The 15,063-nt window shown below is 36.3% G+C and overlaps 1 protein-coding gene across 3 annotated transcripts; it reads right to left on the bottom strand.

Annotated features, from left to right (window-relative positions):
• Positions 1 to 661: 661 nt before the first annotated feature.
• Positions 662 to 7,330, bottom strand: LOC107767556 (filament-like plant protein). Of its 3 annotated transcripts, XM_075219293.1 has the most exons (6): positions 6,857 to 7,330; positions 5,990 to 6,148; positions 4,727 to 4,922; positions 2,916 to 4,525; positions 2,481 to 2,795; positions 662 to 959 (listed from the first exon to the last, which is right to left on the bottom strand). In XM_075219293.1, exons 2-6 carry the CDS (start codon positions 6,098 to 6,100, stop codon positions 951 to 953), a joined length of 2,241 nt encoding a protein of 746 aa, XP_075075394.1. In that variant the 5' UTR covers positions 6,101 to 6,148; positions 6,857 to 7,330; the 3' UTR covers positions 662 to 950. The 3 variants fall into 3 exon arrangements, with proteins under 3 accessions (XP_075075394.1, XP_075075392.1, XP_075075393.1); XM_075219291.1 differs by lacking the exon at positions 662 to 959 and having other exon boundaries at positions 2,171 to 2,795; positions 6,857 to 7,324; XM_075219292.1 differs by lacking the exon at positions 662 to 959 and having other exon boundaries at positions 2,171 to 2,795; positions 4,727 to 4,919; positions 6,857 to 7,320.
• Between the last annotated feature and the right edge of the window lie 7,733 nt (positions 7,331 to 15,063).

Raw genomic sequence — 15,063 nt, 5'->3', positions numbered from 1 at the left:
TGGGTCGTGACAATCATTTTCGACTAACTCTAGATATTCAGGATATTCTCGTTTACAGACACGCACAAACGCTGAAGTTAAACGAGAGTTGAGAGCAAAATAACAAGGCATTTTACAAGCAATTCTTGTGTGATTCAAGTGTGCGAGTTGGAAGCCACATGAACCAGATAGAAGAACCAGTTCCAAGTGTCTGTCTTTTATTCTATGTCAATTGCAGTAGGACTTTTGAGTTGTAGCTTCAGCTTTCTGTAGAAGCATTTGTACTAAGTACTTTGAGTTGTAGTATTCAAGTTAGAGTTAACTTGAAGTTGTCGCAACAGTCTGAGGCTAGTTTCCACAAAGGGTTAGAGGTAATCCTTAAGTTTACAAGAGTTTTGTAAACGCTGTTTTGGCTCAGTAATTTAGTGAAGTGTTGGGAAAATCCTACCGGGTGTTTTTTCACCTTTTGAGCTGGGTGTTTTTTCACCTTTTGAGTTGGGTATTTTTCACGTAAAAAATAATTGTGTTCTTTACTTTCTGCATTTATTATTCTGCAACAGTAGTATAAGAAACACATAGAAGAACCAGGTCCTTCTATAATCTATGCACGCAAAAAATTGGACACCACACAAATCAACGACCCTCTTGTGTGGTATTGAAGTATAAAAATATCAAGATATCATACTAACACTAATGCTAACGAACTGGGTAAGACAAAGAGAAACACTCGACTACTTACTAGCCTTCTACCCTAATTCTCGACATCTACACATTCCGATCTAGGGCCATGTCCTCGGTTAGCTCCAGTTGCGCCATATCCTACCTAATAACCTCTTCCCAAGACTTCTTAGACCTACCTCTATGCCTCCTAATACCCATTGACATGCCCGAACCGTCTCAACCTTGTCTCCCGCATTTTATCTTCCACATGGGTCATTCCCACTTTATTCCGAATAACTTCATTCCTAGTCTTATCCAACCTGGTATGCCAAATTTACAAGAATGAGGGACAAAAACTTGGGCATTAAAAGAAGAAAAGCTTAAGCACAGTTACATAAAACCAAAAGTTTCTTGAATCATGACAGCACTGAAACATCATCAGTATCGTTGTTGGATATCCAACCAACAGAACATGGCAATATGAGTCAAAAGAAGAAATGACAACTCCACCTATTGAGGAAACAACTATCAATTTGTAAATACTAACTTCATGAATGCAACTGGCAACAGAATGCGAGAAATTAATACAATTTCAAATGTGAAATTGAAAATTAGAATGGACATTAAAACATCAAGCAAGCATGTATAAAAATGACTCCTCAGAGGAACTACTGTATATTGAATACATAATCAACTGCCCTGCAACCAATCCAAGGTTAAGATAATCTCCAAGACTGCAACTAATAAATAGACGTCCGAGAATGGAAGATGAAACTTCCTCCACTCTTAGAAAGAGAAATATATTTCTTAACAGGAAATGCAAAAAGCATCAAGTATCTGGTAAGAGCATGGCATAAAGCCATTTGTTTTAATCTTCTTTTCTCTTACACGCACTTAAGTAGTCCCCAGAGCCTTTACTCTCAAGCTCTCAACAAAGGCAAAACTTGATTGTCACTTCCTATTTTGCAGATTAAAATGTTTTTCCTACTATTGGATCAAGTGCCGTAAATCACGAGTTGACATTCTATCTCACAGCAATTATAGATCAAGGGCATAACAAAAGGAATGCTAAAGAAGTTGAAAGCTTGAAATTAGAATCTTTGCGTCAGTGTACAATACACAAACTTATTAAGGAGATGAAAAATGCTCAAGAGGGTGAAGTAGGGGTCGGGGAACACAAGTCGTTCCAATTGAAAAAGGGAGAAATTGCATGTCATTCAAGTATGATTGCAGGTGGAGGATAGTCACAAATTTATACTGCGTAGTTGAGTAGCCAATATCCAAAGAAATCTTGTAAATAAAATGAGCTGAGCAATAACAGATCACATGAGGCCATGCAAGTTGCAACCAAATTGGGAATTCTCCTAGCTATTTATGAAAACATGACTCAAACCAAACCATGTACACCCCTAGCAGGAAGCATCACATCATAACATCACGCCAGAGTTCAGGGAATCGAGTAAAAGAAGCAGCTGGATATATACCTAAAGGGATCAAAACAAAAGAGGGAGGTAGGTGACCACAGCCAAAGCACCAGAAAGTCATGATCTAATGCCATTTGATAGATATGCACTCTCTCACAAGAATTTCATAGCACATATTATCTAATTAAACAAAATTTAATTAGCCATCCTACTACATAACCATATGACTGTGTGATGACTGACAACACTTTGTTTTTGCATCTTGGCTTTCCTCTTGTATTTATCCTTTTTTGATTTTAGTATTTATCTTTTATTGATTTTAGGACCCGACTCCACTCTTATATTTTAGAGCTGAATTCCAGTTTTGCTTCGAGAAAACATCTTCCCAAAACCATTCCTACTTTTGGAGGTGATCACCTGAGTAGCTGATGAAGTAGACGATGATGACGAAGAAGATGATGACTCTCCTTCATTTCCATTCATAGAATGACTAGAATTCTCAAACTTTGTAGTATCTGAATTTTGTCTTGAGGTCAATGTCTCATTTACATGCAACTTCCATTCCTCTCCGCTAGCTCTAGCCACAACTGATCCTCCTCCAGAAAATCCAGGAAGATTTGCAGTGTCTATCAAGAAATCTTCTAAAGTAGCTAGTGACTGAAGCTGTTTCCCAAGAGATGCAATTGTTTTCTGGCAGTCTGCAAGCTTGTCAGCAGCTACAGCTAAGTCTTCCTGCAAATAGAAAAGTTCATAATTCATAAGTTATTTCCTCTTTCTTCTTTCTTCACATGCAGAAGAAAAGTTTCAAGACTTTCCAAGAACAGAAACAGAAATCATTGAGATAAACCTTACCTGCTTTATTTTCGATTCACCATTTGAATTAGAAGCTTTCTGAAGTTCAGCATCCTGAGATTTTTTTCTTAGTTCAATTTCCAATTCGTGGCACTTAGTTTCCATATCAGATGACAAGGATCGTTCTCTTTCAACTTCTTTCTTTAAAGAATCAATGTTTGTTGACATAGTCCGCACTTCTACTTCCATGCCAAAGAGTTGAACCTCTAGCAACTCTTTCGACTCATTCACTACATCTAGCTCTTTCTGCATCTCTTCTATCTTGATTTGAGCTTCCTTAAGCTGCAAGTCGGACACCTTAAGAGCAGATGACAAGGATCGTTCTCTTTCAACTTCTGTCTTTAAAGAATCAATATTTGCTGACATAGTCCGTGCTTCTACTTCCATGCCAAAGAGTTGAACAACTAGCAACTCTTTCGACTCATTCACTACATCTAGCACCTTCTGCAGCTCTTCTATCTTGATTCGAGCTTCCTCAAGCTGCAAGTCAGACACCTTAAGAGCAGATGACAAGGATCGTTCTCTTTCAACTTCTGTCTTTAAAGAATCAATATTTGTTGACATAGTCCGTGCTTCTACTTCCATGCCAAAGAGTTGAACCTCTAGCAACTCTTTCGACTCATTCACTACATCTAGCTCCTTCTGCAGCTCTTCTATCTTGATTTGAGCTTCCTTAAGCTGCAAGTCGGACACCTTAAGGGCACCTTCGCTCTCACATAAAGCATTCTCCAGTTCAGCTTTCTCTGCCTTAATCTTCTCCAGCTTTTGTTCTAATTCGGCTACCCTTTGTGAAATGGCCTCACACTCTGCTGCAAGGGGATTCTCTTCAATTGGGGAGTCATGGGCGACAGCATCACATGTAAGTGAAGTGGCTTTATTCACAGATACTGCAGCGAGTCTCTCCATCTCCAAAAAATCATCCATCATGTCAATTTCCATAGAATGGGCAGCAAGAGTTTTAGGTATGGCTTTTTCATTCTTAAATTGATCGAGCTCAGCAATTAGTGCTGATGCCCATGAATCAGAGCAACTTTGTTCACATTCACTTGTTTCCAGTTTGTGCATCATGTGGCTATCAAAGGATCTTTGGTCACGTAGTAGGGATGATTTGCAAGCCAAGGCTTGTAGTCTTCGACACTTGGCTTCAAGCTTGGTCACCTTCTTTATGCTCTCTAGCTGCTGCTTGCTAGCAGTTTCAGCTGCTTGGGTGCTCAATTCACGCTCTATGGTCGTAATTTGCAACTCCTCTGAACGAGAACAAAGGTCGAGTTTAAGAGCTGTGTTCTCCTTCTCTAGACACTCAAGCCTGACAAGAACATCCGGATCAGTAGAAACAGGAGAACCAGTTCCACTAGCCTCAGCTTGTGTCTGAAGCTCAAGTAGCTGATTTTCAAGTGCACCTTTCGCAGCCTCCCATTCTTTTTTCTTCTCTTCCACAGCATCCTGAATTCTTTGCTCCTGCTCATCTCTCGCTTGTCTTAGCTGCCTGACACATTCCTTGAGAGCACCATTAAGATGGTTGACGCGAACATCCAAAGTCAAGTTCTGCTGCACAGCTGCCTCGAGTTGCTGCTTTAAAACTGCAACCTCATTTTCTGCCTTTTCCCAACCTACAAAATAGTACAAAAAGAACATGGAACTAATCAAGAGAAAAAAATACATGATTGATTGGAAGGCAAAGAAAGACGCTCAAGTTCCAGAAAACTATTTCCATATGTGATTCATGTACAGCAAAAGCACTGGAAATCGTCTAGACACCATTTCTAAGATTGCATTCAGAACTGCGGAAGAAAGGACATGGTGGAAGATACCTGCAACAGCTTCTTCTGCTACTTTAACATGCTGTTTAACTAAGTCTTCTTTGGCACTAACATTGACTAGAGCAGCTGATAACTTTTCTATCAACTTCCTAGGACTTTCCTTTGCTTCATGATCAATAGTTACAGCTTTTGAGGTTACTTCCGGTGACTGGTTGTCATGATCTGGAGTTTCTTTTAATGCATCCTGCTTCAAATAGCAGAGAGTTGCAAGAGTTGAAGTGAGAAAATTCAAGTCAACAAGAAGCACAGACAGGAAAAAACCAGGAAGAAGAGACAAGCAGAAAACAAAACAGGAGTAAAGGCGCCAGGAGCGTGGCATAAATAATGATAACAGGTGAATGACGGCAATATCAGGAAGAAAATTACTTGAGGGGACATACTTTTGCTCTCAAGGACTTACAGGTAACATGATTAACATTTGGTTGATTGGCTTTGACATTTCTAACTTTTGCGGTTTTGCCTACTCTATGTTTATGCACCCGCATTTATAATCTTTTGCCCCTTTTTGGAGTCCTTCTGTTTTTGCATTAGAATTGCTTTTGAATTAGAATTACTTGTCAAAAGCAGAAACATTCACTGCTAATGTTTCAAGACTATAGTCCTTGAATCTAAGTACACAGCATCAGTCATTTATGAAAACCTCTGGCACTTTCTCTGTACACCATCTCCTTCCAGCACTGAATAGCTTCTAACTTGTACATTGATCTCCAGACTAGGAGTGTGGCACACAACGGTATCAAGTTTGGGATGTGTCCATTATTATTATACTTAGCTAGTACAATGCAAAATGCAAATTAAGCGAACTGCCAATCATTATTCTTTCTCTAAATAGATACTCTTCACAGATAATGAAAGATGTTTTTGGCTGCTTAACTATATGTGGGACTGACATAATCAGCTCCATGCTGAAGTCTTTCACACCTATATTGGATCTGAGATGCATGGCTTCAGAACTGGAATCTTTGAATATTGATCTTAAGTTGATAAAAACTTAAAATTTACACAAGTGCATAAATTTAATACATAGTTTAACTTTTAACACTTCTTAACTATGAAAATGTGAGCAGCATATTTCGTTCAACCATTATCAGTTTGAAATCATTCATATAAAGCTTTAAGTATGTAGCTGTGAGAAATCAGCAATGTATTTTATCAAGTGTGTGACGAGGTTAGCCTTCTTCATATCAGCACGACTAATTATAAGAGTGTCAAGACAACCTATGAACAATGAGAACCTCTTTTTTTGGCTTGTACCTTCTCATCAGAGTGTCTCTCTGAATGTGATGACAATGAACCACAACTCTCAGTTTCAGCGCTGCTCTTCTCAGAAGGTCTTCTTTTCCACAACCAATTCCTCTTTTCCATCTCAATAAACAAACTAAATCTCCTACAACCTCATCCCTCAATGTCCACCTGCATATAATTGACACCACTATTCAATACTAATTAAATGACCAAACAGAAAACTTTTCTGGTAAGCGGTCCAGATAACAACTGAGAAGCGAGAGGAAGCAAAACACTTTTGATTTACAACCCTTCCTAGACGAAAAAAATATTCATTTACGGCTGTAGTCATTCAACAAACAAAAAGATAACTTGGCTTCGCATTCTTTCAGCTTTCCTTTGAATCCACTCCACTAATGAATATGTATCTTGTACTCAAATACTAGAACTGAAACCAAACATACCAAAAAATATAAACATTTCAACAAAGCAAAAGACCCCATTACTCAAATTATACAATAAAAAGCACTCATCCCAAAGAATCCACCAAATCTCCAAAATGACAACACAAACCCCCTAGGCGGAGCTACAGTTCCGCTTCAACAAAACCTTGGCTCACAGAGCCTCAGACCATATATTTGTGTTAAATGATCCATTTAAGATGCATAAATAATTTATTCAGAACCAAGTGTTCTATAACTATAAACTCAAAATCCTAGCTCCATATATATTACATTAACAATAAGGACAGGAACATGAAGGAATGACTAAAATGACATTCCTCGAGCAACAGAAAAATGGCCAGAACAAAACGATCTACGAATACCCAATGAAATTAGATCCAGGTTTGTTCAAACGAATAACTAAAAAAAAGAAACAAAGAAGAAAACAGCACACCTGAGTGTAGACGAAGAAAATCAAATGGGAAGTTGGAACCAATACTATTAACCACTGTATTTGAAAGAAGAAGAGTTTGGCTTTAGTGGGTGTTGAGATAACAGAACTGCAGAACAAATTAAAAGACCAACTCAGTCAAAGATGTGTGGAATGTCAGTTAAAGTGTTTAGGTAACAATTACTCCAACGACAGAGGAAGGAACGCTCTATGCATTAAAGGAAAAATGGATTATTTTATTCTTTTCAGACAGTTTTTAATGTGTTTTCCTCTGGTTTTGAAGCTAATATTTTCGAATACCGAAAAGGACCCAAGAGCAAGCGCATGTGATGCAGAATGGAAACACCGCAGAGTCTACACTTTTTTCATAGCACCTTTTTTTTACGCTTTCTTTTTTTGTTTGTTTATTTTGAAATTAATCTGAGATTCATTCCCGCCCTTTGTAGACTAAGTGGTTTACTGTAGAAGGGAGTATTTAATATTCAGTTAAGAATAATTTGATGCACAGACAGAGGTCTCTGCCTCGACTTCTACGTTTTCTCTGTATGCTTTTTTCGTCTTTCTCTTGGTTCCTTCAATAAGGAAATATACCATCTTTTAGCCTACTTTTATTTTTTAATTTATTTAAAGAAAAGGAGAAGGCCAAAAAATGGTTTATTTCTTTTCTCTTTGATTGGTTCTCCATAGAGGCAAGTTTGCGTCAGACCTGACGAGTGAAGGCATTAAAAATGACCTCTCCTGAGCAAATGAATTGCCCAATTATAATAGACATAATAGTCCTTTCTTTAGACAAGACACAGAATGAGCAAAGAAGGGGAAAATGGAAAGGAAGTATGTGGAGGAAGCACTAAGGCGCCGGCCGCTTGTCCATAAAAATTTTATATAAAAAAATCCAAATATTACTTGTTTTTTTAAATTATAATTTTTATGTCCAAACGCCTACCAAGTGTACATTTTTTCAAAGTATTGAGCAATTTAAGTTAGAAAACATTTTCTTTAACATATCCTCATTATTGATATTTTTTTCATATACTTTCAATTAAAATGGTTGTAAGTAATATACTGATGGAAAAATGGATTAAAAGGTAGTTATTTATTTAAAAATGGGTCAAATATTGATAAGATATATACTATCCACTCGAAAAATGAATTACCAATGGTTTTAACTTTTACATTTGCAAAGATTCAAATTGGATTATATGGATAATATGGTTATCTTATATTATCTTATCCGTATGTTAACCCATTTTTTATCTATATTAAATATGGGTCGGGTCGGATAATTTATCTATTTTTACATTACCCATTTTTCGACACGTCCATATCTCACACGACCCGCCCATTTGCCTCCCTTACTTCTAGAACGAGCCTCTAAAAGCATTACTATGTTATGAAAATGTTATATTGTGAATGTCTATTTATTACTCTGTTGTAGATAATCTTCCTACAGAAAATTATCCATTAATACCTCATTGAAGTTTATCTACAAGGAGCTGATGAAGGCAGGTTACAAGCAACTTAATGAAATGACTTGCAGTAGCTTCTTATTAAATAGGCAAGTTGCGAGCAGCTCATGCACACTAGGGTTGTTCAAAATTGAACCATAACCGTTAATCGAATCGCAAAAAGGCTTATTGGCTTATTGGCTTATTGGTATCGGGTTATCGGGGTAATGGTTGGTGAACAGATTAAAATTTTATAATTATATTTTAGGGCGGATTATTCAATTTCCTTATTGGATAAACCGTTAACCCGTGAAGTATTTTAATATTTATACTTTTACCCCTATATATAAAGTAATATTTATTGGTTGGTCCTAGGTATATGGAACCCGTCGTGATCTAGTAATAGATGTAGACCTTGATGTAGGATTGGATTTAAGTTAGTTGGGGCGAAGTAGTACTACTAGTCTACTACTTCCATATATACATTATATATGATTAAGCTAAAGGTGGTTGATAATCTTGTTACCCAAACACTATAACTAGCTTCAGCTTTGAATGAATTTGATTTGCAATGACGAAGCAAATTCAAGAAATTTTAGCTTTAATCAGTTAGTTCATCTTTGAAGAGCATCTTTATTGGGGTTCAATTTCTATTTTCTAGTCTTACTCAGTTAGTTCAGTTTTCAATACAAAGGGTTTCATTTACTTCATTCAGAATCATTGCAAAGACAAAATAGATGTGATGTTTACTCCAAATGTTTCCTCAATCGCTAATCTGATAAGCCGCGGGATAATCGTTAATCCGATACCAATCTGTCTGATGTCTTATTGGTTTGCTAGTGGATTACTATATTTATAAACCGATAAGCCAAATTATTAGCGTAAATATATGCTCAATTCGCCCAATAAGCACCCCAAATGCAGACAGCTTACAAGCAGCCCAAGAAAAAAGTCGCAACTACTTCCTGAAAAGCCTCACAGCTACTTCCTTTCTTCTATAAATAGAAATTATTTTTTGTTTATTATGTACCACTACTAGAAATCCGATAAAATTCAACCAAGGGGTACCGACCAATGTTGGTCGGTCAACAAAAGCAACTAAAATACCGTCCAAAGCAAATGGAAACTACCAAAATATATTTTATACTTTTTTAAATTACATACCGACCGAAATCGATCGATATATTAGTCAAACATTTGACCGCAATGGTCAGACTTGCTTAGTCAAATCATCTTTTTGATTACCGATCAACATTGGTCGGTTAGGTAGACCCATATTTTTAAATTTTAATAATTATATTATTATTTAAAATATTTTATAAAATTTATAGTTAAAGTTATGACCAAAGTCGGTCGGTTATTACAGGAGAAGATTTTACCGACCAACTTTGGTCGGTAGCTGTGATTTCTGAAAAATAACCGACCAACTTCAGTCGGCTCATAGGTCAAACATGGTCAAACTTTTAAATCACATTAAAATTTACTATCTAAATAACATAAATATAATCCGTTAACTCTTTATTTTATAATACAAATAATAAATGCACTAACATATACTATAACAAGCTATATATAGTTAAAGTAGTACGACGAAGCGAGAGAGAGAGAGAGGTGTGTGTGTGTGTATATAGTCGCATCTAAGAACGCGAAGTGCTTGGGCTATAGGGTAGGGTTCTTTGGGGATAGACTTGTGAAGAAGCAATAATCTAATTAGTATATATAACTGATCATCATCAAATATATCTATTTATAATTTGATTCATCGACTTATAATTTACTTAGATGAATCGATGAGTATTAAAAATAAAACGTCTCGGCCTATATCCATGAATATTAAAAACAAAACCTCTCAACCTATAATGACTAATCAATGTCATGCATTATTAGTGATGAATGAATGAAATATAGAACAATACTAAACTTCTTTGGCATATATATATGTGTATCAAAAAAATAAACGAAAGAAGCTATTAGCATTAAGTAAACGAGTTAACATAACAATCGACTAACATATTTAAAATACAATAATATAGGTTTACCAATTCATCAATTGATCAAGTTTTCATGCGTAGTAATGTATGTGATTGATCATCAATTACAGTATAATGTGTGTGTGTGAAATGACTCATATACTTAATTATAACTTAGAAAATTAAGTTAGATAGATGAATACAAAAGGTAAAATGTCTTGACCGATATTTATTAATCTATGTGACTTGTAATTAGTTATAAAATGAATGAGTATATAAGACGAAACGTGAAATTCGAATAAAATAAATATCACATATATATACCTTTATTTATTTATTATGATTGATTAATTATATATATGTGTGAATAAAATATATGTTTATAGTTTATCAAAAGTATTTAGTTAACATACTTATTTATAAAGATTATGCTTATAATTTATAATTATTTATTAGTAAATATATATGTGAATAAAATATATATACTTATAGCTTATAATTATTTTTAAAAGTTTATAATTTTTTAAGAAATAATAACTCAAAAAAATTAATTTAGGTTTTTTTTTAAAGATAACCGGCCGAAATCGATCGATTAACCGTGGTCAAACACAGTCAACAGTCACTTAAGTATACCAATCGACGTCGGTCGATACCTTTAATTTCATATCTGAAATACAGGGTTTCCCCCTCATTTCTCTTCTTCTCTTCTCAGAATTTTCTAACTCTCACTCTTTTCTCCCTCACACCCACAGCCCACCTTTCCGTTGCTCCTTCTCTTCTCCCTCATACATATCCCATTCCCCACTCCATGCAACCCCAAGTCTCCACTATCCCCGTCGTTGCCAACGTCGCTGCTACTGCCTCCACTTCCGCCTTTGCCCCCCTCCTCCACCTCCTAAAAATTCCAGGTTTTGATTTGAACTTACATTATTTGTATGATTTTAATATTTTATTAATTAGTAAATTATTGTTTAACTTTGAATTTTATTGAAATCTAGGGTTTAAGTCTTGTTAAAATTGAATTGAATTGATTAGTAGGATGTAGATTGAATGTTAAGTTAGTATTGACTTGAGTAGTTTGGTTAGGAATTGAATGTTTAAATTTGAATTGATTGAGCTTTTAGGATTTGTTCTTATGAATTAAACTTTTAGGGTATAAATTTAACTTTTAGGGGTAAGTGTTAAACTTTTTGGATAGAGCGTATGTTTTGTGAGGTTAATTGAATTGTTTAGAGTATGGGTTGAATTTTTAGGATATGAATTAAACTTTTAGGGGTAATGGTTGAACTTTTTGGATATGAATTGAGCTTTAAGGGATAAATGATGAACCTTTTGAATATGAATTGAACTTAGAGTTTATGTTTAAATTGAATGAATCATAATTAGTTAAATTTACTATAATTTAATTTTGGTGTAATTAGTAAGAAATAATTATCTTAATTAACTAAAAATAATATAAATAATTTATAATTGTAGAATAAATTAAGTAGTTCTAATAATCATGGAAATATCTTAATTATTTTTGTTTTATTTGTATAGATGGAACATCATACTTGGATGCACAATAGGAATTATCCTAATCGGCGGGGATTGGGGAAGGATTCTGTAGAAGGGGTTGATGACTTTATTAGATATGCAATGTCACTTTCATCATACCAAATTGAAGGAGTAATTAGGTGTCCTTGTGTTAAGTGCGATTATGTGAAGTTTAAATAAACTAAAGAATTAAGCTCCATCTTTATAGGAAGGGGTTTATAGAGAATTACTTTGTGTGAACTAATTATGGAGAGATCGATGGTAGCCGTGAAATATTTTATAACATGGTTGTTGGTGAAAGTAGTAGGTCGGTGGAGAATAGAAATCATGATTCTAGAATTCAGGATATAGTTACGGATGCTCTTGGGATGCACTCCGGGGGTGAGCCCAATGAAAATGTTGTACAAACTCCTAATGATGATGCAAAATATTTTTATGAACAGTTAGAGAAAGCTAGTCGTCCACTACGCGAAGGAAGTCGGCACTCTAAGCTGTCTGTTGCGGTTAGATTTCTAAGTATCAAATCTGATTGAAATATTTCTCATGCGGCCATGTACTCTTTCATTGATCATATAAGTGAACTAGTTGACCCAAATATCAACTTACCTGTTGATTTCTATAAGGCAAACAGATTGGTTTTAGAAAGTTGTAAATTCTGTGAAAACCCTCGTTTCAAGAGGCTTTCCAGCAGGATTATGGTTCTCGTGAATGCGATGCATTATTTGGCTCTTATACCTAGGTTAAAGAGATATATGTGTCGATGAGTTATGTTCCTCATACAAGATGTCACTTTGAAAATAAAAGACCATCTGGTGTTAAGTATCATCCTTCAAATGGAGAAGCTTGGAAGCACTTTGATAAGACATATCCAGATTATGCTAGTGAACCAAGGAACATTCGGTTAGGTTTGTGTACGAATGGCTTCATGATTTTTTCTATATCTGCGACACCATATTCATGTTGGCCAGTCTTTCTTACTGTCACGACCCAAAGTTCCCACCATCGGGACCGTGATGGCACCTAACATTCATTTGCTAGGCAGCCAACGTTAGAGAATCATTAAGCCAATTCTTATACATTTCAGTAATTAACAACAAATAAGCTACAACGAGTTAAAGTGAATGCAAAATTTTATAACAGTCTCAATATGTGTACTACTACCCGGATCTGGAGTCACAAGTCACGAATATTCTAGGATTTACTACAAATAAAAGTCTGAAAGAAGTACAACTGTTTGAAGGAAAGAAACAATAAAACAGAAAAGATAGACGGGGACTTTAAGGTCTGTGAACGCCGACAGATCTACCTTGAGTCTTCAGTGGTCCGGTCCGAGCTGTTATGCCTTTCAATCAACTAGGACCAATATCAAAATCTGCACAAGAAGTGCAAAGTACAGTATCATTACAATCGACCCCATGTACTGGTAAGTGTCGAGCCTAACCTCGGCGAAGTAGTGACGAAGCTAAGACAAAATACCCACAAATAAACCTGTGCAATTTAACAGTATATGTACTAATAACAGCAATGAAAGAACGAGATAAGTAATATCGGGAAAGGGACATGCTGAGGGGATCATAACATAAAGAATCACAGCAGTAATAAGAACTTAATCCACCAATATGCCTTGAACAGATAGGAACAAGTAATCACAGTAAAGGAAAATGCTAGGCATCACTCTTCGTGCTTTTTCTCTCAACCTCACCATATGATTTAATAGAAACGGCACAGCATCACCATTCGTGCATTAACTCTCTCATAACATGGCACGACATCATCCTTCGTGCAGTAACACTCACAACATAGCATGACATCACCCTTCATGCATTAACACTCACAATATGGCACGACATCACCCTTCGTGCATTAACACTAACAAAACATGGCATGACATCACCCTTCGTGCATTAATACTCTCCATGTCACGACCCAATTCCCGAACTCGGTCGTGATGGCACCTCTTGTGAAGACAAGGTCAGCCAGACCAAAACGGAACACCTCTTTAAGCAGTTAATTATCATAAACAGTAATAAACAAAATATAATATCCATAGATTGCGAAAATTTAATGATAACAACAGTGGAAACCATCCCGATACAGCCTAAACCGGGGTGTCACAAGTCATGAGCAACTAAGAAATACAGTTACAAGTCTACTGAACACTAAATCCGATACAATAGTTCTAAAAACATGAAAATGTTAAGATAAGGGAGGCACGGGGCTGTGAATGCCAACAGCTACTTCGTAGTCTCCGAATCACTGCCTGAACTGGGAGAATCAGCACTCAGGAGCGGACTCTGCGATGCTTGAATCTGCACGCATGGTGCAGGGAGTAATGTGAGTACTCCGACTCAGTGAGTAATAATTATAAATAATGGCTGAAAGTATAAAAACACGTAAAGGCACAAAGTAATTCCATATCAAGCAGTAAAATCACTTAAAGTAGTAAATCAGTGAAGAAATTAAATGATATTCCTTTTTAAAACAAGTAAAACAAGTAATTTAACAGGTAAATAACAAGTAGAAATCCTCCCCTCGGGCACAGTATCAATTGCTCAGAACAGTATCATCCCCTCGGGCTCACTCTCAGTACAGTATCAGCCCCTCGGGCTCACTCTCAGTACAGTATCAGCCCATCGGGCTCACTCTCAGATCATAATGGGTACTCGCGCTCACTATGGGTGTGCAGACTCCGGAGGGGCCCCTTATGGCCCAAGCGCTATATAAACCCACCTCGTGGCATCATCACTCGGCACTCGGCCTCACATCACTCAAGCCACCTCGTGGCATATAAAGTATCACAGGCCATCGGCCTCATATCACTCAGCATATCCTCACATATGGCCCTCGGCCTCACTCAGTCCAAAAATCATCACAAGCCCCTTGGGCATTAGTAAAACAGTAGTTCTAAGCCCAAAACATGATGTAGAAATATCATTTAAGTTTCAAATCTGAGTAAAAGTGGCTGAGTTTGTAAAACAGTAGATATCAACAGGACTGAGTTCAAATAATAAGTCAAGTAGTGAGGAAACAGTGATAAAAATCCCCGAATGGTTCAAATAGTTGGCACGAATCCCAAATATGGTAATCAGCCTAAATCATAATGATAACAAATGAATTTCAGTCAAATACGCGGTAAAATCATTAATCGAGACGGACCAAGTCACAATCCCCAGTAGTAAAAGACCTCACGCTCATCATCCAGCGCGTATCTTGCCTCAATATAGCATTACGATGTGCAATCCGGGGTTTCAAACCCTTA

The sequence above is a fragment of the Nicotiana tabacum genome, chromosome 8 (genome assembly GCF_000715075.1).
Source record: "Nicotiana tabacum cultivar K326 chromosome 8, ASM71507v2, whole genome shotgun sequence".
In the NCBI taxonomy this organism is placed as follows: Eukaryota; Viridiplantae; Streptophyta; class Magnoliopsida; order Solanales; family Solanaceae; genus Nicotiana; species Nicotiana tabacum.
The sequence above is the reverse complement of the archived record's forward strand: the minus strand, read 5'-3'. Positions and strand labels throughout refer to the sequence as shown.